Raw genomic sequence first — 24,104 nt, 5'->3', positions numbered from 1 at the left:
CATGTGACCGTGATGTCACCAGCCTACAAGAAGGCAGACGGGACAAACTTGTTCGCTGTGCGCTCGAGTGTAGTACTGCTATAGCTTCTACGCTTTCAGAAATGACGCTATGGCTGTTGCCATGCCTACCGTACGAGCCGAACTTCCTGTTCCTGTTTACGCAGACTCCTCCAGCTCAACTGGGTATGACAGAACGTATGATGACGCAGCTAGCAAGGAATTTGAAAAAAGGCCGCTAGCGCAATTACTGTAGCTTTGGCCTTGAGTAGTCACAGCAGTTAAAGGGGCAGCAAAAACAAAACATGCAAGGTCTTTACCTGCATTTAAAACAAAATGGGAGCAGTTTCCTTTAGATGTCAAAATTAAAACGCTTTATAGTTGTTCTGGGTATGTAGTCGTGAGGGCTCTTCTGTTCGAATTCCTAAGACCTCCTTTTGTATAACAGATCAGCTGTTAAGGCCACATGCTACTGATGTGGAGACAAACAGAGAAGTTACATTTATTATTTAATAAACACTGTGTCGGGGAGCGCGCGGGCTCGTAGGCCGACAGCTGATTCGGGAGCGCGCAGTTTTATAGGCCGACAGCTGATTCGGGAGCGCCTGACTGATGATGCGGGGGCGCGCATTACGTCTGAGCGGCGGTCTTTTGGCTGCAGAATGGCGGGAGGATTCGTATAGGCAGCGGTGGACTGAATTGAAGTTCTATATGTGACGGAGGAGCTCAGGAGGCGGAGAGGACTGCTAGCGTTCGGTTGGAAAGAACTTGTATGGAGTGAATGTGGAATGCTGTGAGGTCTCCAACACGAGGGGGATATAATTCTGTATAAATTGTACCAGCTCTTCAGCAAAGCGTGAAAAACAAAGAGAAACGAAGGATTCGCTGCCATAAACGGGTATGACTGTTCTTATAGGGTGTTTGGATGTCACATGACTTAGCGCCCCTATTACAATCATAATGACACCTGCAGAAAGATAAGGCAGTTCCCTCTGCACAGGGATGTGGGGCTCATTCACTAAAGGTCCATAAAGTGACTGTTATTTATAATATGGCGTAAAAATGCGATCACTTATGTCTTTAGATCGATATACTAAAAGTTTACTCTTCTAACAGTAACACCAAAAAAATTTAAGTGTTTTAAAGTAATGAAAATATAATGCAGTGTTGCCCTGCACTGGTAAAACTGATGTGTTTGCTTCAGAAACACTACTATAGTTCATATAAACAAGCTGCTGTGGAGCAATGGCGGAAATTGAAAAACGGCTATATGGCACAGGTTAACGAATGGATAACAGATAACACCATTAGACAGACAGAGCTTATCTGCTATCTGCTGTGTAACTTGAGCTTTTTCTCCTTTGAATGGCTGCCCCCATTGCTACACAGCAGCTTATTTATATAAGCAATAGTAGTGTTTCTGAAGCAAACACAACAGTTTTACCAGTGCAGGGCAACACTGCATTATATTTTCATTACTTTAAAACACTTTTATTTTTTGACGTTACTGTTCCTTTAAGAAGTGATATTTTGACGTTCATTTTAGCTGAATTATGTGCGGTATTTTATAGCATGCGATATTTTGTGTGATATTTTAGGGTGTTATTTTGTGCGTTATTTGGTGTGATATTTTAGGGTATTTGATATTGTGACACGTTATTAGAGCAAGTTGGCACCTAAGACATTCGGGATACCACTGGCAGAGTAGAAGACTCTTTTTACACTTTTCTATTCATTCCTTTCCCTGGGAAACTTAATATAATTCCATAGCACATTGTATTCTGGACCTGCCCAAGGTATCATGAAAATGTGTTAGTGGTAAGGCTCCAGTTCCTCACAAAGGTCTTTAATTGCTACCCAACAGCCCCTCACTACATCTTCCTCTAGTAATCCATCTGATGTTGGAGGCCTACTCCTAGGAGGTGTAAAAGGGGTGGTTCACCTTTAAGGTAACTTTTATTGTTTTAGAATGGCCAATTCTAAGGATCTTTTCAATTGGTTTTCATTATTTTTATAGTTATTTGCGTTTTTCTTCTGACTCAAATGGGCATCGCTGACTCCCTTCCAAAAAACGAATTCTCTGTAAAACTACAAATGTATTGTTCCTTTTTATTACTGATCTTTCTATTCTGACTCTCTCCTATTCATATTGCAGTCTCTTATTCAAATCAATGCATGGTTGATCCGGTTATGTGGACCCTAGTTACCCGTTTGGTTAAAATGCAAATTGAAGAGCTGCTGAATAAAAAGCTAAATAACTCAAAAACCTTCAACAATAAAGTATGAATGCAAATTGCAAATTGTCTCAGAATATCACTCTGTACATCATACTAAAAGTTATCTCAGAGGTGAACAACCCCTTTAAATTTCACAGGAATTATCGCACTATTTTATGCTTTTATCGCTTAAAAGATGTTAGGGAATAATGCGTTAGGATTAATTCTATCCTATAAGTATCGCAAAGCGATTAGAATACCATTGTGCAGAAATGTAGAATTAACGCTTGCGATATGTCTATTAGCGCATGTGAAAATACTTTGATGAATCGTTCCTTAAATACAGCGTCTTAAATAACGCAGAAAACAGTGCGTTAAGGAATAACAGCCTTTAGTGAATCGTTCCCTCTATCTGGTACTTGCATTGCCCCAGCCTTATGGATTCTCATCAATTGAATCTGGCTTTATAGTGGACTTGTCTTTGCTTTTACACATTTTTATGTTCTAGTTGCAGATTTTAGTTTTCAATGGTTTGTTATGGAGATGCCCAGATACCAATGTGTATGATAGGAAAGGGTTTTTACCCTCTGCCACATATACTTTGTACTACTGTCTTTGTTGTTTTGTTTGTCTCTGGTGGCTTAAGGGTTATTCAGCAGATTGGATATGGTGTTTTAGCATGAAGCAGTGTGAAAGCCTCATAATTACTCCTGAAAGAGACAGGTTTACTTTGTGCACTGTGTTTGTCCTGAACCAGAGTCCCACTAAGACACCGGGGTTCATTTATAAAACCCTTGACAAATGTTACCCATGGCAACCAATCAAAGTGTTTCTTTCAATATTCAACCTGCAGCTGACTGAAAAAAGCTAATAACCGATTGGTTGCTATGGGATATTTGCCCAGTGTTTATAAATGACCCCCTTGGCTGGAATGAATTCCCCATGTGCCAGCCCTCTGCTAAGTATCCATCAGGTACAAGGAATGTAACAGAGCAAAATACAAGTGTATCTAAGGAGATTACTGATTCCATAAACCTTGGCTCATCTCACAGTGGGAATATACCCATATGTAGCCCTGTATTTAGTAGGGGCACCTCTCTCAGTCCTGTTGTGACAGCAGGCGATGGAATAAATATTTCTGCCAATAGCAGAAACAGAGAATGGGCAGGGCCCCATGTTTACCTCTAATATTGGTTATTGGTTGTTTTGTTATGTTTTCTTGTTTAATGTATACACACATTTATTGTACACCGTTGTGGAATATGTTGGCGTTAATAACAACAATAATCATATATACTATATACTTTTTCTTAGGTTGACTTGTCATTCATATACTGAGCAGAAGGTCTGGGAAAACCATGGCAACTGGGGATGTAAAAGGCTGTATTCGAAAGTTAGAACAAAGATTAAGAACACTTAATTACCCTAGGGATGTGGACTACACAGGGTAAGATTTCCTTTCCTTCCCAAAAAAAGATTTGTGCAACTGTTTTTAATCACAGAAATACATTTATGCTCTCTACAGGTCACTTCTATATGTAAATAAACAGCTTAAACAAAACCTGTTGGGTAAAAATGTTATCCCAAACCAAAGGTAGAGCCTGCATTCCTGTTGGGGATAACAGTAGTTTTTAAAAAAAAAAAAAAAAATGCCCGCCACCAGCGCTTACTCTACCCGCACCGAGAGGGAGCTCTCGGTGCAAACAGCCATGTCTGCGCATAATGAACAGCTGCCCTGAATTGCTCGTTATGCACATGCGAATGACCGGACATGGCTGTTTACACCGAGAGCTCCCTACCGGTGCGGGTAACGTATCGCTGGTTTGGGGATAACATATAGAACCCAACAGGTGCTCTTTAAAGTGTCATATAAACTTTCAAATAGATCAGCACACTGTATCTTGGCAATCTTCAAAGTTTATTTATACATCACTGTGTGCCCAATGTTTTGGCCCACATTGCAGCCAGATGCAGGCATAGAAACCATTATCTGGAAACCTGTTCTCCAAAAAGCTCTGTATTATGGGAAAGCTATCTTCCATTTAATCAAATTATTCAAATTTTTATAAAAAAATTTCTTTTTTCTAAGTAATAATAAAAAGGTGCCTTGTACTTGATTCCTAAGATATATTTAATTCTTATTGGAGGCAAACAATCTTGTTAATTAATGTTTTAATTACTTTTAGTAGACTTAACTTGTAATCATCCAAATTGTGGAAATCTCAGCTGAGTATTCTGGACAACAGGTCAGATACCTGTATTTCTAAATATTGGCAACGAGATACTAAAGATAAATGATTTTTTTTTTAATTCCACAGATTGATTAAAGGAGATCCTTCTGCATCCTTGCCTATCATCAGTTACACATTCACGTGCTATTCCACAAGCATTGCAGAGATTTTGATATCTTTTGGTATAGAGCTCACAACTAAGAGTGATTTGAGATTTATTGAAGCAGTCTATAAGGTAAATTGTGTTCTGAGATCAGTCACTGTGCTACAAGCATAGGATCTATAATCAAAAATTTTTTTAATGATGGTATTTGGATTAATACTGAATTAATACTTAAAGCAAACCCAGAACTTTTACAAGTGCAAGGCAGCAGTACAATATATTTGAATTACTTTGATACACTTAAATTTTTTGGTGTTGCTGTTTCTTTAAGGGGTTGTTGGTGTTGAATCCGAGTTGATGATCATGGATTGTTGCTGGGTCACCACAGCCTTCTGTGTGCAGATTGGAGAGTCTGCAAGAGATTAAATTTTAAACCCTCAGCAGACCCTCCAATACCAAGTTTTCAGCCGTTATGTACAGAGATTTAGTCCAACGTAAACAGCTGCTGAGAAAAAAACACCCAAATGTTCAGCCAAAACACACCCATAGTTCTTAAAATGCAGCTCTGTTCCAGTGATTTTTACAGATTTTAAAAGCCAGAGACTGAAACAGCTCTTTATCAGCGTTTTCTGATTTTTCTCTATTCGGCTGGAGAAAAGAACACTGATAATAAGTTGCTTCGGTCTATATATACAATGCGCTCTATAGGTAGAGTGGCCTGTTGAGGCACAATATAGATAACATGAGGAGGGGGGTAACAGAATGTTGGGGGGGGAAAGGCAAAAGCAAAAAACAAAAGAAAAATCAAAATGACACAAAGAAGGGAATAAAGCAGGAGAAAGGAAAACACATATGAAATGGAGGAGGAAACCACAGTAGGAAAGAGAAAGGAGAATGGAAAGCTTAAAAAAGTAGATATGAAAATAAAAGGTAAAAAAAGGAAAAACCATAGAGAAGAGCACAGGGCAGAAGGAGCAGCTAGACCAGGGAAAACTTTGGCCTGTTACTATATTATCACACCCATTAATTGCAGCCTCAGCTGTGAAGGCTAATCTTCATACTCATCTCTTAGTTTCCTGAAAAATAAGGCCATACTATTAACAGTAGTTCATTTACAGTCCAGTAAGGGGGAATGGAGGATACACAGAGTGGGTGATTAAGGAAAACGGTAAGAGGAGATGTAAAATGTAAAAATGAAATAGCTTCAGTATGGGAAGGGAACACACTCTGGAACTGTGTCACTGCTTCTGTAGCTGTAGCCAGGCAGTGCACCCGGGGCTCTCTGCCCAAAATACACCGGTAAACCCCAGCATAGACTACCCTTGCTAGTATTTTTTAAATCCTTCTTTACTACTTAACATGACAAATTGGCTGTACTAGCCAGATCTTTCTGATTTAGAGTTTTTTTGTATCCTAAATTTTAAGTACATTCAAACATATAGGGGGAGGTTAGGCTAACCATAATCTGACCTAGCAGAATTCCAGATGATTTAAATGTTGTTACATATTAAACATTGTTAAATATCTATCCTTGCCTCTTGTAGTCGGAGACTAAATATTATCAGATACAGAGTAGCATGTGGATGGAAAGCATATAAAGGAGATTTTTTTGTTATTATAAAAGTTCACTTTTCTTATTTCTGATAGTAATGATTTATTAGTATGCCGTGTCAATGTAACATTTTCTTACTGCTAACAACTCATCTATGCTGTTGATCAGTAATGCTTTTCAAATTGCTGAGATACCTGAAGCAGCCAGTTAGAGCGTGTTTAATCAATCAGTGACTCACAGCATACATGTGTTGTTTGCAACTGCAAAAAAAGTTAGGTTGAGCAACTAACAAAAATCAAATAAAGATTTTTTTCAAAAAAAAAAAAAAGAGTGCACTAGCCAGACATAAAAAGTAGCCATTTTTTCCTGCTTTTCCTGCAGTTATAACAGCAGACTTTTTGTTAGGGGTGACTAGACCAGGGAAAACTGGCTGTTATTACATTATAACACCCATTAACAGAAGCCTCTGTTGTAAAGGCTGATCTTCATACTTAGTATTCTGAACAGTAAGTATATCTATCAGGAACAATTTTTTTTACAGTCCAGTAAATTCAGGTTAAAATATCATTTTTCAATTCCAAAATGGAATTTCTAGTATTGCATTTATTTCTGTAACTAATGAAGAGGTAGAATGTTATAAATCTAAACATAGTGCACTAATGTAAAATACTGTGTCTTGCTTATGTTTTTTTTTCTTCTCTAGGTTCTTAGAGATGTTTTTAATTATAAACCAATATTAACAAAGCAGCAGTTTCTGCAATGTGCATTTTCTGAAAGGAAGATACAGATAATCTGTGACATTGTTGACTGCGTTGTGAAAAAACACAAAGAAATCACCGGCCAGAACAAGGTACAGGTTTTATTTTGTTTAAATAACAGGATACTCTTGCTAAATGTTGTGTTGGGGGGGGGAGGTGCTCATTTTGCCTAGAAATATTAGCGCACACTCTTTCCATGTCACCAGAAATCCTGACTCTCTACAAAGGATTGACAGTTTCTGTACAAACCTTTGTTTCGAACGATGGTATCTCTGTGTCTATGGTCAGCTTGTGAAATTTACGCTTAATTTTATTATATTGGCCAAAGTTTGAATACCCCACGTTTTGCAAAGGGAAAATTATTATTATGTCTAGGGAAGTGGTGTACATTATACATATTGAATTTAATTATACAATTTTATTTAATTTGTTACGTCTGTTAACACCATTTCCTTTAAAGAACCAGGCGTGCCAATTTGTTTGTATAAAATATAATTTGTATAATAACTGACCCTCTACCCAGAGTCTTCTCTTCTATAAAAAAGGAACTGGCTTGTGGTACTTTTTGCATAGTGCCATTTCACTATGTTTAGACTTTTCCAGGTATCCTTTATTCACTCCAGGATGGGTCCATGTGCGTTATAGTACTTCATCGTATTTAGAGTAGCTATAATAATTTAAAAAAATTTGCAAGAAATATACTGGAGACCGCTCTAACTGAGTGGATAGAGAAGTGTTAAGGTCTGCACAGAGCAACCTAGGTTGTGGATATTCAGGAACTGGACATCACTTGAGGTGGATAGATGACATTTATTTGACACAAGCTCCATGGATTCTGAACTCACCAAGAGTCAGAACCGTGAACAAAGGAATCCGAGTTTTATAGAATTGGGAATGTATGACATCATAAAGAGATATTGATCTGCACAGAAAAAAAAAGAAAAGGCTCTTATAGCCAAGACGGTGGTTCTGCCTCAAGGCCAGTGTGACCAAGGCTAACTTGAGAACAGAATCTATCCATGTCAGGGGGCTCACAGGGTAATATATATTATATTTCACAAAATAAAATGCTACAGTGTAGTTGATGGTAACAGTGCTAGCATAAATCTGTTGATGGCAAAGCAATCCTATTGAATTGTTAATTTTTTCCTAAAATAATTAAGAAATTGTGCTTTAAATTACAGAAATAATTCAGGTATTCTAGACTCCAAATCTGTAGTAACCTTCCTGTATGATGCTGTGTTGATATTCAAAAAATATGCAGTTAGTGCTTTGCTTGGTCTAGAGATGTCTGCGTCACTTTATACTTTATATTGTACTGGACACAACTGGCATTTTTATGTATGTATCACCTCTGTGCTTCAAATACTTTTTTTTTTTTTTTCGTTTAAGATTTCAGTATTTATCTGGTGACCTGTTTATACAACAACAAAATGACATTTCATATTAAATTCTTATTTTTAAAAGGTCAAGTCCCAACTGGTTAAGAAAGTTGTTTCTGCTAAAGATCAGTGTGAAGTTTTTTATCCCGAAGACGTGTCTGTTCAACCATCAGTGAAAACAACCCAGGTGAGTGATTGAGAATCCTATCTTTGCTTCCCTTGGTTTATCAAATTGTTCAGAAAACAAGAATTAAATGGAACATTCACCTCTACAAAACTTGGCATATTCAAATAGTATACCACAACCAATTACTTTCCTGCAATTGCTTTTTTAAACTTTAGGTTAGGTTTATAGGTCTTGTTCACCAAGAACTAATACACAAACTCACACAAACATACATAATATGTTGAAGGTGCCACCTATAATTTCACCAGTGTGTGCATGCGTGGGGTGCAGAGATAAATAAATGTTACAAAGTAACAGTTTGTGCCGGCCCAAATATCACTAATGATTACACTAAGGGTGTTGATTTATAAAAGGGGTTGTTCACCTTTGAGTTAACATTTAGTATGATGTAAGGAGCGATAGACAATTTGTAATTGGTTTTCAATTTTTATTATTTGTGGTTTTTGAGTCATTTGGCTTTGTATTTGGCAGCTATCCAGTTTGCTGTGTCAGCAATCTGGTTGCTAGGGTCCAAATTACCCCAGCAACCATGCATTGATTTGAAAGACAATATGGAATATTAATAGGGGAGGGTCCGAACAGAAAGATGAGTAATAAAAAGTAGCAATAACAATAAATTTGTAGCTTTACATAGCATTTGTTTTTATATGGGGTCAGTGACCCCCTTTGGAAATTTTTTTTATCGAATAATTCATAAACTATAAAAAAGATTGAAAAGTTGCTTAGAATTGACCACTCTATAACACTAAAAGTTAACCTGAAGGTGAACCACACCTTTAAGGTTAAAATTTTCGAGTTGCATTATTGGTCAAAACTCACAAATTCGAGTTGGCAATAATCCAAATTCAAATTCGAGATTTTATCATACCTGGATCCTGGGAACAATCCGAATTCGACTTTTCGCCACCTTAAACCTGCCGAGTTCATGTAGAAGTCAATGGGAGAGTTCCAGTGACCAATTTGAAGACGTTAATAACGTTCCTGACATTCAAGTTTTTTCTGAGAAAAAACTTGATTCGAGTTTAGTCTAATTTGATTTGACTTTTACGGGTTGCTAATATTAGTTTTAGATGTTCAATTTATTTCTTAAATACCAGCCGAATTGTGAGTATATTCAAATTTATTAGAGTAAAAAAAAAATTCACATGAATTCTTAATTCGACCTTTGATAAATGGACCTCTAAATTATCTGTGCCAACAATTGTTTGTTGCATAATTTGTGTGTGTGATGCAGTTTAGACAATTGCTTATTCACGATGATCACATATCTTTGCAACTGCCTGTACTATACAGCCATGCTTAGATTTGACTTTATATGATGCCAGTATTAAAGGGTGAGGTGGAAGACTAATAAGATTTTTTCCCATGATGTTGTTCTTTCATGCGGTTCTCATAAGCATAATCACTAAATAATTAATTTAACCGTATATTTGCAGTTGGCTGATTATTTTTTTTTATAAATTACACCATTGTGAACCCTTGAGGGTATGTTCATAAATGTATAGAGTTTTATTATTTTTGTTGCACTGCCACATAGTTATTGAGTTTGTATAAAATGTGCCACGCGCTTTAAACAATTATTTAATATGATGACATATGAGTTTCTCACCCATAAACCTTTAAAGAAAAGGACACCTTTACTGATGTGCTGATAAAATGTGGACATCCCTGATAATGTTTAATAGTATTGGAGATTGTTCCTATAAAACTACAGAGTTTATTTATTTTCCTTAATTTTCTCAACCTTACTCATTGTAATAACTTCAAAATGACCTTATCATAAGTTGTCCAGACTTCATAAAGAAAGCTGTTGTTTTTTGTGTACAGGAAGTTTTGATTTTTTTTTTTTTTTTTTTTTTTTTTTTTTTTGAGCCTTTGCTGTAAATAAGATGAATTAGTGCTGTATCGGGCATTCTGAAATTCATATATAGGCAGGTTTGTGTCAGCATTTGAGTATATAAAAGGTATTGCTGAGATTTGTGACAAGATTACACTGAAAACCCTTGAGTGAGTTTGTTTAATCCTATTTTAAAATGTTGGGGACAAATAGAATTTAAAATGAAAACGTTAGCTGTTTATTTATACATTGTGTTTAACTTATGCTTTAGAAAAAGCCACTTGTTGAGCGTCATGCAGGCAGTGAATTTCTGTTGCCAACCAAATGTTATAGCTCAGCACTTGTGGAAGACATAGAGGAAGAAGAACCCACATCAGATTCTGAAGGGGGCAGTCATTTGGAACATGAAATGGAAAGTCCATTTGAAACAGCGGTAAATATTTTAGTAATATTTTCCTTAATCTTTTTACTCGACATTCTTTTAACCTAAGCATTCACTACAATGCATTGTACATTATTTAAAGTTTCCTGCTTACACATTGTACAGGTATAGGATTCAATAGCCGGAAATCCATTATGCATAAAGCTCCGAATCACGGAAAGGCTCTCTCCCATTTTATCAAAATAATCCAAGGTTTTAAACATCATTTCCTTTTTCTCTGTAGTAATAAAACAGTAGTTTGTACTAAGATATAATTAATCCTTATTGCAATCAAAACCAGCCTATTGGGTTTATTTAATGTTCAAGAGATTTTCTAGTAGACTTAAGGTATGAAGATCCGTTATCCGGAAAGCCTCAGGTCCCAAGCATTCTGTATGTTATTTAAAGTTTCCTGCTTACACACTTTATCGGCACAAAGAGGCATATAGATTAACAAAATTATGTTTCATTGTCAAACTCTGTTACAATTTGTAATGTGAAGTAATTTTTTTTTTTTTTTGCAGGAGACGACTCCCAATTCAGAACAGATTGAATTACTAAGGAAACAACTTGCTGAATGTCAGGAGAAGCTCCAAAGGCTTGATTGTGTGGAGCAGAGACTGCAATCTTTAGAGACAAGTATGAAAGGAAAAATTATTATTGATGAGACAGACTGGAATAACCTCCTCAGCCGAGTCCTCCTTTTGGAAACTGAAGGATTGTTGCAATCAAAAAAGGTGATTATTTTGTTTAATAGATCAATATTCAGGCCCTCAGTTTTGGCACTGAGCATTTATGAATAACTGAATGGGCAAACCACTGACCATTTTCCCCATTTACAGGCCCTACCAAGCACAGGGGATTCCTGAGTGTGTACTAATTCACTCTATTCATGATTATTTGACAGTGCTATGCTTGCAGGTGTAGGCACTCTATATGTTTGTATATAGATTAGGTAATAAGCTCTGCAGTATGATGTGAAGTTTTTATTTAAAAAGTCATCATTGTCCCAAAACTTGTTGGACTAGTGCCGCCGTAATTGCAATAAATCTTGCTCATTTGCAAATTCACTAAGTTCCCAGCTTTATGTTACTGCCATTAGAAGGACCGTCAGAACCTTGTAAATTCCCCCTGGCCAGGTGTGTAAGACGTCTATAGGGGGCATAGTAAAATATGGGCTGTGACTGCCCTCAGTTGTTCGTCAGTTTTTCTGAACCATTGCAAATGGTTTGCCCACATCAAATGACGGCACTTGTACAAATTTCTCACTTCTCTTTTCGGTCTTTAAAAAAAAAACATTGGCTAACAGAGACACAGTACCTATTCATAACCTCAAGCAAAACAAACTGTGGCACTGACTCAACACCATACTATCAAGGGTCTTACAAATCCCACTTCATTTTGATGCACATTTCCGGGGTATTTGAATTTAAATCACTTTCTATTTGTCAGGAGTTAGATGGTGCCTCTTGTATTGGTAGGGATAACCTGTTCTTTTCAGTATGACAGAAACCTGTTAAATAGAAGAATTTACAGTTCTTACTTAAAACAGCAGGATTATAGTAATTGTTGGCTAAATAGATACTGTTTAATCCTTTGCTATTATTTTTACAGACTGACTTCTCGGTGCCTTCCGAGTTTGCCTGTATTAGTGAACAACGTACTTCCAGCAGAATGACCAATGAGATCTGTTCAAGTGAGTTGTTATAGTAAAACGCTTACATTAAAAAAACGTAATAAGCATAATCCCCTCTTATAACCACAGGCCTTCCTTAACCAAAAGAGTATTTAAATTTTTAAGATATGAATGAAATCGAAATGCGGATCCTACAAAAAAAAAAAAAAATCTGAGTAGGTGCAAGGTAAGCAAGTAATGGAAGCTTATTACCAAGATGTCTTTTTGTTGACAAAAAAACTGCAGGAGAATGAGCCGTCTAGTTATAAATGATTTTTAGTAATTGTTTTTCACAATATTTTCATATTCAGATCTTCAGCAAAATGGTATCGTAGACAGAATAATTCATTACTTATAGCAAATGGATAAATCGTCAATTTTGTACTTTTTTTTTTATTTGTTAGAAATTTTTCATTGCCACTATCTTTAACCATATAAATGTGAAATACTGCAAATCCTTATATAAAGATAACTTTTACTGCAGTGTTAAGCAGTTGCAGTATTTTGTGTTTCTGGTTATGTAATAAAATTATTGTTGAATCCTTAGATATCTTTCTTACTCATAACAGTGTGTAGTTCTACTGCCATCTAGTGTTGACTTAAAATAAGTCTCAAAATACCTTGACTGAAAATTTTATAGCATTCAAATAGTTCCCAATTACTTAAGTTGGACTGCCGACACAAAGATATATAGATAGCGATATATATATATATATATATATATATATATAATACACAAAAGCTATGAATATCTTGTAAATTATATCCTTATAAACGGTGAGTTCTGATGTCATCATGTATAAACGGTGAGTTCTGATGTCATTTCTGTCACATGACTCACTGAAACGTGTGATTATAATTAATAAAGTACCCCCAGTTGCAAAATATGATGATATTAGAAGTTACCTCGGAGTTCCATGACCTGTATAAAAACACTCGGCCTTCGGCCTCGTGTTTTTATATGGTCATGAAACTCCTCGGTAACTTATAATATCCTTATATTTTACAAGAGGGGGTACTTTATTCACTATATATATATATATATATATAGATATATAGATATATAGATATATAGATATATAGATATATATATATATATATATATATATATATATATATATATATATATATATATATATATATATATATATATATATATATATATATATATAAAATCAGCTGTGTGTCGGCACTCCAACTTAAATGAATTGAGTGCAAGATGAAATATTAAAGGTACTCTCTTATTTTAGCCTACATGTAACACCACTGGGCTCTCCAGTTTATTTCTTGGAGAAATAAGGCCTCAAGTTTTAAATCCCTGGATTAATAGGATCCCGTGTTTCATCTCGTTATATCTTTGTCAACTACTTGTGGTATTGGCATGTCCGTTAATAGTCTCGAGCATCAAAACATTATTTGTAATGTTTACAAAATGGTACACATTTTCACGCTCTCTATTTAAGGCAGTGGACATCATAATTGAATAACTGAGACCTTATTTGAAAATAGTGGTGTACAATTATTGTGAGACTAACCTGAACAACTTTGTGTGTGTGTGTATATATAACCTGCAATTGTGTGTGTGTGTGTGTGTGTGTATCTTACACTTAAGTATTATTCTTAGAATAGTGTATTTCTTCCTGTAAATTGACAATGCTTTTCTTCATGCTTGTATTACTTACACATTGTAATTTATGCATTACGGTAATGAAGTATTTAGTAAGTCTATTAAGAAATGCCCTGGCAAACAGCATAGTAGAAAATGTGTTCATTAGTCCATTACAGTCCATTAGTATGTTTAATATGTTTTAGAACTGTTACATCTATGCAACATATCAATCTGCCTTCATTGTTTTTTTTAAATAATTTTTGAATTATTTATTGCCTTCTTCTCCCTCTTTCCAGCTTTCATATGGGGGTCACTGACCCCATCTAAAAGCAAATGCTCTGTAAGGCTACAAATGTATAATTATTGCTACTTTTTATTACTCCTCTTTCTATTCAGGCTCTTTCCTATTAATATTGCAGTCTTATTCAAATCAATGCATGGTTGCTACAGTAATTGAACTCTAGCAAGCAGGTTGCTGAGAATGCAAACTGGAAAGCCGCTGAAAATAAAGCTAAAGCATTCAAAAACCACTAATAATAAAAAATGAAAACCAATTGCAAATTGTTGCAGAATATCACTCTCTACATAATGGTAAAAGTTAATTTAAAGGTGAAAACCCCATTTTAACTCCGTCCGGAGTAATAAAATAAAATTAAATATAATGTATTTCTAAACAATATATTTAAAAACAACCTTTAAAAATTAAAATTTAAACACCATAAAGTAAACAGATGATTTTCTTATAATTTTTATTTAAGTAGGTAGCACAGGCAAATAGCAGTGACTTCTGTCTGTCACAACTCGGTCTACCCTTATATATTCATGATGTTAGCAGTGTAAAAACTGTCACAAACGCTAAGAAACAAATATAATGTAAACTGCAAAATACTCCGCAATTTTACATTATCTATGAATTACTTTTAAAAAAGAGCTTACCAAATTATTTTTATAAAAAGGTATCTCTTGGTAGAGTCCGACGCATGGGTATTTTCTCATTTGTAAAATGTGTTTTTAATTATTTAGATTTAATGTCACTTTGTACAGGAACTCATTGTGCCTGACTGCTAAGCAGACAGTACTGCACACTACTAATAGTATAGCTATAACATGATAAAAATAATTACCAGTTAACACTAGACAGCCTATGACAGGGAGCTGTAAACCATACATAAGTGTCACTGTGATGTCCATTTATACAATTTTTCACTTCTATGTACCTTGTTTCACAGACTGAATCATGAGAGCAGCATTAAAAAGTTTTGTCATTTTGTCTCTGAACATTGTTTGCAATATCTGTGTATAGTAAATCGAGCTGCATGATGGCTCTCTAAGCAAAGAGGAGGCAAAGGTTAAATTCAACTGTACATTTTTTTTTTTTTCCACAGATTTAAAGACAAAGGCAGATATTCCAGAGAGTCATCATCAGTCGTCTGGATACAGTTCTGTGTTATCTGCAGACACATCTCCCATTGCTATTGACATTAATTATAGCAGCTTGACAGAAGATTCAAATGTAAGTAAAACTGGCAAATGATTTACTGAATTCCATTGTGGGGTCAAAAGAACAGGGAAGCCCTTGAAAAGGAAAGTGTTTGATAAAGTACAGTACATCTAACGTGCAAAGCAAAATTTAAATATATGTGCTTGCAGGAAACTACAAAGCAAAGAATGGAAAGAATAACTAAAATGTAAGTACTGATAAAAAAAAAATCTTATTTTTCTGCTTCACTACATACTTTTTTACTTTCTGTGTATTCAAAATCAAGCTGTTTAACAGTTTACTCATACATGTGTTTATGTATGTACAGTATACCTAAGTACTAAAATATAAAATAATGTAAACATTACGATCCATTGTTTTGCAATCAACCTGGATTTATTCTAGCTTAGTTGTCAACTACTGAAGACAATTAATCAACACTGGCCAATTTTCGAACTTGGCCAGTAATACTATGAACTAATTAGTGATTAGCTTTTTGTCGGGTAGCTACATGTAGAATAATGAAAGCAAAATTGTGATTGGTTGCTGTGGGATGCTGCTCAGATTTTGATAAATGGTGTTTTATTATTAAAGACGAGCCAAATCAATAAGAAACAACACATTTTTTTTTAATGGGACAGTATCAGTGACATATGTTACTTTTTGGGTAATGGGTTTCCAGAGAGTAGGTACCATACAAAAACACAACAAAAACCTGCAAGGGTTCTTGACATGTTTGTAACACTGTTAGGGCAATTGGATATACTTGGGCATTGGACATTTTCAAGTGAGAATGATAAGACAAGCTGTTTTTGCATGTTTAAAAGCTTTTCAATGAAGTAACGTTGTTCCCACGTTTAAGCTGCTTTTAAAATCTCTCCTAATTTTATATGTTTCATTTTTTTCAGGATGGAAGAAACATCAAAGCTTTTGAAATGTTCAAATAATACATAAAAATGTATCCCTGGATATTTTTTTTTTTTTTAAATAGTAATAATTATACAGTTGTACAATAAAATGTAACAGAGCAGTGGATAAACTACATTTAATAAATTATTTTTGTTAAAAAAAAAAAGGCATTTGGGTATACATTTTATTATTTTAAAATATTTATATCTGACAAGGGTCAGTTTCATGATGCCTATAATTTTACATATTCCATTTTTATTTGACCACTGTGCCTGTTGAAAGTGTGTGTGTGTAGTAATAACACACAAACGTAGATATGTATATACAGTCAGATACATATAAAATTAACTTATGCCTTCAAATAATTGCTCACCACGGATGTCAATTTACTGACCTAGAATTTTATTTATTTAAAATAACAATTTAAAGAGGAAAAAGTACCCGCTTAAATCAAGTTATTACAATGTCAATTGAAAGTTACTATCTTTACCAGCACTAATGACCCCACCTTAGTGGTTATCAGTCTAATTAGACTTATCACTAAATTATATTTGCAAAGTGCAGTGCAATTATTTAAGAATTAATTAATATAAATGAATTAATTCCTATTAAAAGTGCCTCAGATACTACCAGTGATTAAAAATTGATTGTAATATTTCTATACACATTATAATTCATTAAAAATTCCTCATAATAATTAGTAGAGGTAAATTAATCTAAAGTGCAGTGCTAATGAGTAGTAATTAATTTCTCATCCCATATTAATAAGGATAATGTGAATAAATAAATTGATGTCAAATGAAGTAAAGTGCAGTGCTAATAAATAGTAATCAATTTCTCGTCCCAAATTAATTACGATAGTATAATTAAAATTTAGTGACCATTAAATATTAGGATAAATAATTGAATCAGTCCGCTCAAATTCATGAAGAAATAGAAATAATAGAAAGAAAATGAAGTAAAAGGAGGTGGAGTTGTCCCAAATTCTACTGACTAGGAAGTTCTCCTGGGACACCACAAAAATAAAGAAGGCAGAGTGACCAGGGCTGTGGTCTCAATTTTTTTTATTTTAAATTAGCCCTAAGCTGTAGGAGAAGCTATTGTAGCCTAAAAAAACACAAATCCACAGATTCTTGGGGGCATATTTATCAAGGGTCGAATTTCGAATTCAAAAAGACCAACCGAAATTACGGGGTTTTTTTTGGAATATTTTGGATTGAGTTGGTCTGTATTCAGCCGAATTTGAAACATACGAATCGAATGAATAGCGAATTCGATCAAATTCGATTTGAAGTTTTTCCCAAAAAAAACCTTCGATTTTTCTAAGTCCAGCAATTGACACCAAATAGGTCAAAGTAGGTCCCCCATAGACTAAAACAGCAATTCGGCAGGTTTTAGACGGTGAATGGTCGAATTTTTAAAGAGACCGTGCATGATAAATTTCGATATTCGAATTTTTTTCAAAATCGAATTTGGACTATTCCCTAGTCGAAGTACACAAAAAATAGCTCAAAATTCTTTTAAAAAAATATTTTTTTTTTTCATTTGAAAATTCACCTCCACCTTTGATAAATCTGCCCCTTGTAGTTTGGCAGAGCATTATAATAGAATAGAGAGTGGTATGAACCAAGCAGTTGACTTCCAAATCACCTCCCCACTACAACCATTTCCAGACTTAGTATAAAATGCCACAAGTTGGTTAAGCAGTGTAAAAAGTTAATTATTAAGCTAAAATGAAGAGTTTTGCTGACGTGCGTTTTTGCATTAAATGTTTTAACAAGGCGTATGAGGGCTGTTCGCGGGATTCGCGGTTTAAAACACTTGTATTACATCATCTGGAGACTATCGCAGGAACTTCTTAACAGTATTACACTCATCTCTCGCGAGAGCCTACCGTTCCCACGCTGCACCTATACTGCAGGGAGTAACATACAGTTTGTTAATCGTGTAGGATTAAGGTACTCCAGGGCCTATGTTTAATAATTGTCCCTTATCTTACTATATGTTCTATGCCCAGTCCTTTCAGGATAGCCTATTTATTAATGAACTTAAACTATTAAAACGTTGATTTTTATTAGATTTTTTTTTAAAAAAACACTTAAATTAATTATTATTATTAACTGCTGTAAAATATTTCCTAATCAAATAAATGATGTGAATAGATTGTTTTAGTTTATTCCTTTCCGGGAGTCAAGTTTAAAAATCCAATGACTTTCTCGTTTGAAAAGGGCTTGTTCCAGTTTCCTTTCCGGATCCCTAGATCAATTTTCTCTAGTGCCCAGAATTTCATTTTTGCTGGATCCATACTACAAGATTTTTTAAAATGTTGAGCAACTGTGGATATAGTTTTTATCATTTTTGTTCAAATTCAGAACTGCAGGGAATCTATGCTATGAAGGGTAGCTCTTAAGGAGGTCAAATATGCTTTTCTGGGTTTATGTTGCCCTGATGTATATTTGTGTTTTGTACCAGACATTAAATGAGATCAAATTATGGTCACTATTGCCCAGGGGTTCAATTACTTGCACATTTGCTATACGTTCTGGGTCATTAGAGATCACTAGATCCAGTATAGCAGGGTTTCTGGTTGGCACCTCAACAACCTGTGCCATAAAACTGTCATGCAACAAGTTTATAAACTTGTTCCCATTAACTGTCCTTGCAGTACTGTTGCTCCAGTCAATTCTGGATAATTAAATTCCCCCCTTATCCTCATCATCATTTATATAGCACCGACAAGATACGCAGTGCTTTACCTTGGTTATAACAAACAGGGTTTGATGGATAAATGGTGGATAACAAACAAGGGTTTACAGAGTACAACAGGATTAGAGGGCCCTACAAATTAGAGTTTACAAACTAAAGGTTAGGGTACAATTGAGACATTTGGATTTTAGAAAAAATTTTGAGCTTTATGAAACAGATTATTCATGTACAGTGAATAAGCTTCTTTAAATAGGTGGGTTTTTAAGGAGCATTTGGAAAGAAGGAGAGATTTCCAGAGAAAAGCAGAAGCCTGAGAGAAGTCTTGTAAACGAGAATGGGCAGAAGCGATGAGAGGAGAAGTTAGCTGAAGGTCAGAAGCAGAGTGATGGTTGCGTGAAGGAGTGTATTTGGAGATCAGAGATGAAATATAGGGAGGTCCTTAAATGTAAGTGTGAGTAGTTTGAATTTGATTCTAGAGGAGATTGGGAGCCAGTGAAGGGACATGCATATGGGAGCAGCTGATATTGAGCGATGAGATAGAATAGATTGGAGTTGTGAAAGGCGACTTGTTGGAATACCTGCAAGGAGTAGGTTGCAGTAATCAAGGCGGGAGATAAGAGACTCAATTAGTGTTTTGGTTGATTCTGAACTGAGATATGGTCATATTTGGGTAATGTTGTGCAGTTGAATATGACAAGATTTTGCAAGTGTTTGGATGTGGGGTGAAAAAGACAAATACGATAACACCTAGGCAGCGTGCCTGTGTGGTGGAATGAAAGGTAATGTTTACTGTGAGTGATATGTGAGGGACAGGGTAAGATCTTGGAGGAAATATGAGTTCTGTTTTTGAAAGGTTCAGTTTCAGGTGGGAAAGGACAGAAGGGGAGAGGTCAGAAGTAGACCAGTATAGTTGGATGTCATCAGCATAGAGGTCCAAATGACTGAATAAGTTTTCTAACGAAGTAGTATAGAGCAAGAACAGCAGGGGACCTAGAACAGAGCCTTGAGGAACTCCAACAGAGATGGAACGTAGTAGAAGTAGTTTTAGAGAAGGAAACTTTATAGGAACGGAAGATGTAAACCATGAAAGAGTAGTTTCACGAATGCCAGCTGAGTATAGAATGTCTAGGAGGAGCGGTTGTTCAACCGTGTCAAAGGCTGCAGAGAGATCTAGAAGGAATAGTGACCTTTAGACTTTGTCAGTGAAAGATAATTGGTTACTTTGGTGAGTGTAGTTTCAGTTGACTGTGATTGGAGGAAGCTAGAGATGCTGGATCAGGCTTTTGTAAACAAGCCTTTTCAATAATTTGGATGCGAATGGAAGAAGGGAAACCAGACGATAGTTAGCGGTATAGCTGGGATCAAGGTAAGGTTTTTTGAGGATAGGAGTGATTAGTGCTTGTTTGTATAAGAATGGAAAAGTACCAGTAAAGAGTGAAAGGTTGCATAGGTGGGTAAGTGCAGGAGAGAGTGTATCAGAGATTCTATAACAGAGACGAGAGGATATCGGGTCAAGGGACCAGGTTGTGTGTTTTGAGCAGGCTAGAAGTTTGCTAACTTAATCTATTGTTGCAGTGATGAAGGAGCGCAAAATGTATGAGTGCACTGCTTTCCCCAAACTAACAGCCTTTTCTATCTGCCTCAGAAGCTTAGCCTGCTCATCTTCCCTTACATTAGGGGGTCTATAGCATATTCCATATTCCTTCAATTCATTTTCTGGGCATTTTACAATCTGTGAAGAGCTCCACCCATAAGGCTTCAGCTCCCTCATTTTCTAACATCATCTCCTCATTTATATTGGCTTTTAAATCCTGCCTAACAGACGTACCCCTTCCCCTTTTTTTATTGCCTCTGTCCCTCAGAAACAAAGTATAGTCGCTGATATTAACTGCTCAGTCATGCGACTCGTTCAGCCACGTTTTAGCAACACCAACCCCATCATATTTACCCTCCTGCGCCAGCTCTCCCATTTTACTATACTCCTTGCATTTGAAAACATACATTTAATACTGGTAGGGGGAGAAATTTGTAAATACATGTGGTCCTCCCCGTCCCTACCCCCAACCAAATCTCCTCCCCCCATTTTCCATTACTGTGCTTATTACCGCATATAACCTGTCTTCCATGGAATACCTTACTGCACCCTATCCCTCAAACACACACACAGTTTAAAATTTTCTCCAACCCTCTAGCCATCTTCTCCCCCTATAGCAGCTTCACCATCATCATTGAAGTGCAGCCCATCCCTGGCAAAGACCTGTAGACGATTGAGAAATCAGCCCAGTTCTCCAAAAACCCCAAACCATCATCCCTACACCAATCTTTCAGCCACACATTAATCACCCTAAGCTCCTGCTGTCTTTTAAACATTTCTCATGGCACAAGTAATATCTTTCCCCCCTCCTCTATTGGAGGACCAAGATCCCTGGGTCTTCTCTAGCTCCTCCCAATAATCTGTCCACTCCTACCACATGCTGAACCCTAGCACCAGGCAAGCAGCAGACAGTTCGTCATGAAGGATCCTTACGACAGATAACCCTTTCCACCTTTCTAATAACTGAATCCCCCTAACTAAAACCTTCCTTTCCATCCTCGCGCTGCCCTCTACTGCACATATTAGAGTCAGTCTGCTCTATACATCCCAGTTCAGATCTGTCCTCCCCGGCATCTTCACCCAAAATGGGGAATCTGTTGATTTAGACTTTGGACATAATTCAACTTTTTTTTCAACCTAGAATGCAGCGTTTCCCCTCATAATCCGACAGTAATTGTGGCTGTGAGGGAGATTTATGCTTTTACATTTTCAGTGCAATTGTGCATGCTTCATGTCCAGAAGGTGTCACTTCGGTTCCTCTGCATCAAAATGATTTCTGTAGGCACAATTTTGCAGTGTGTTTTAAAGCAGACCTAGGGTAGCCCCAAGTTTCCTCTGCATCATGTGGCATGATTCAAACATACAACTGGTGGGGCTGTCTGGCACTTGAAGAAGCCAAGAGGCTGGCACACGGAGCGATTTAAACCGTGGTCCTACCCCTGGTGTGTTTATTGCATCAAACAATGTTTTCGGAGTGTGTTCCCCCTTCGTAGGACCCCCGGTTTAAATCGCTCCGTGTGCCAGCCTCTTGCTTCTTCATATTGGACTATTGGGAGTGCCGTCTCCCTTAGGCTTTGGGCACCAGCGGTATCCTTTTGAAGGGCCTGAGTGTGCGCGTGATTTCTTTGCGCTGTCTGGCACTTGCCCACAAAACCTTAATGAATGGTAATTGTATCACTCCGTCTGGTCCCAGGCTTAAATTATCCTTATTGTGTACATATTTAAAAATAAAATCACACAGCAAAACATTGTACACAATTCTAATTTATTACAAAACGATCCTTAGAGCAGCAGTGCCGTAGGTAATTTTGACAAGTGAAACACCAAGTGATGGAAACTGAATACAAAGACCTTTCTCATCTTCAAGAGCTCTGTACACAGTACAAGTGTTGATTACAGCATCATTATTCACATGTGTAGTGTTCTAAAATAACATATACTTCTCACATGGGCATCAGGACTCTTTCTCAGAAGTTTCTTGCCGCTCACATGAATTGTTTACCTCCGCTTGCAGACTATATAGTTTTCATGCTCTTGTAGAGTTTTGTACTACGCATTTTATCTTGGTATGCTGTGAAATTAGCAAATGTTTTCATACAGTGTTCACTTTTCTTGTTTTTGCATTTTTGATGCTACATGTTCTGGGCATTAAAATGGCAATGTACAGATTTTTTTCTTGTGGGGTGTAACTTTTTTCATGAAAGGTTGTATTTCTGACCATTTATTCACTCACCCGTTGCTATAGATTTTCATCTATTGAGTAGAAATTTGTAATAGTTCTTCATTTTTTAAAGGAGAAGTAAGGGCTAAAATTAAGTAAGGTCTATATAAATACACCAGTAAATCCTCAAAGTAATGCTCCTCTGTCAAAAGAAACACCACATTTCTTTCCTTCTATTGTGTACACATGGACTTCTGTATCACACTTCCTGCTTTCAGCTTAAACCTCCAGGGTTTGGGCTTGAGCATGCTCAGTTTGCTCCTCCTCCCTCCTCCCCTCCCTGCTGTAATCTGAGCCCAGAGCTATGAGCGAGCAGGGAGAGACTCTGGCACACCAAGCCAATATGGCAGTTGCTATCCTAAACAAACAGAGAACACTTAAAGAGCTGTTTACTCAGGTAAGTAAAAACATTCTGCAGAATAAATATAGTGATATACAGTAGATGCACTATTGTGGCTAATCTATTGGCAATAATCTGCTTTAGTAGCTTCCCTTCTCCTTTAATGGTGCACACAATTAGAACTCACTCTGGGATGGATATATATATATATATATATCTCTCAAAGTTATTTTCAGCACTCCATTAGATGAATCCACTTCCAACCCAGGTGCTATCCATACGTGCTTCCATACAAAAAATGTGAATAAATGGATGCACACCGGGATTTCTTAAAAAAGTTAAAACGTACTGTTATTTAATACATGTTTAAAAGTTGGTCAGGTCAACGTTTTGGTCTCCATCTTAGACCTTTGTCAAGACCCATGGAGACCGAAACGTTGACCTGACCAACTTTTAAACATGTATTAAATAAAAGTAAGTTTTAACTTTTTTAAGAAATCCCGATGTGCATCCATTTATTCACATTTTATATATATATATCTATATCTATCTATATCTATCTCCATCCATAAATATGGCCGTGCCAGGTATATACAGTATAAATATAGCTGCTAATTTGCTATTCTGTTAATGTAAACAATTATAAAGAATACACGATATTCCCATTTTTATTTTAATTTAATTATTTAAGAGCAATAATTCCAACTCTGTTGTGCTTAGAGAATAGGCAGGTTACACATCTTGAGAATTCTGGATAAACAAAATGCATGAAAGAAAAAGAGCTTGAGATCAGAGCAGTAAAAAATACAAACAGATGTTATACCAATGGACAGGATCAAAGTGTCTGTTACTAGGGGTCACAAGTTGGATTGTAGATAGTACACAA

The 24,104-nt window shown here is 36.1% G+C and overlaps 2 protein-coding genes across 3 annotated transcripts in view; one reads left to right on the top strand and one right to left on the bottom strand.

Annotated features, from left to right (window-relative positions):
* Window positions 1–495, bottom strand: part of fbxo8.L (F-box protein 8 L homeolog) — a 44,654-nt gene extending 44,159 nt beyond the window's left edge. The window contains exon 1 of the mRNA XM_018245727.2: window positions 318–495. The gene's annotated coding sequence lies outside the window, so the exon portion shown is untranslated. The remainder of the gene's footprint in view (window positions 1–317) is intronic.
* Window positions 75–16,523, top strand: cep44.L (centrosomal protein 44kDa L homeolog). Of its 2 annotated transcripts, none has more exons than XM_018229855.2 (11): window positions 75–183; window positions 3,528–3,660; window positions 4,532–4,679; window positions 6,803–6,949; window positions 8,325–8,426; window positions 10,535–10,696; window positions 11,209–11,421; window positions 12,299–12,380; window positions 15,354–15,481; window positions 15,619–15,656; window positions 16,357–16,523. In XM_018229855.2, the coding sequence occupies exons 2-11, from the start codon at window positions 3,572–3,574 to the stop codon at window positions 16,400–16,402; spliced, it is 1,155 nt and encodes a 384-aa protein (XP_018085344.1). In that variant the 5' UTR covers window positions 75–183; window positions 3,528–3,571; the 3' UTR covers window positions 16,403–16,523.
* Window positions 16,524–24,104: the final 7,581 nt, after the last annotated feature.

This window comes from Xenopus laevis, chromosome 1L (genome assembly GCF_017654675.1).
Source record: "Xenopus laevis strain J_2021 chromosome 1L, Xenopus_laevis_v10.1, whole genome shotgun sequence".
NCBI classification, from domain to species: Eukaryota; Metazoa; Chordata; class Amphibia; order Anura; family Pipidae; genus Xenopus; species Xenopus laevis.
Note: the sequence above shows the minus strand (reverse complement) of the source record. Positions and strands in the feature narration are given on the sequence as shown.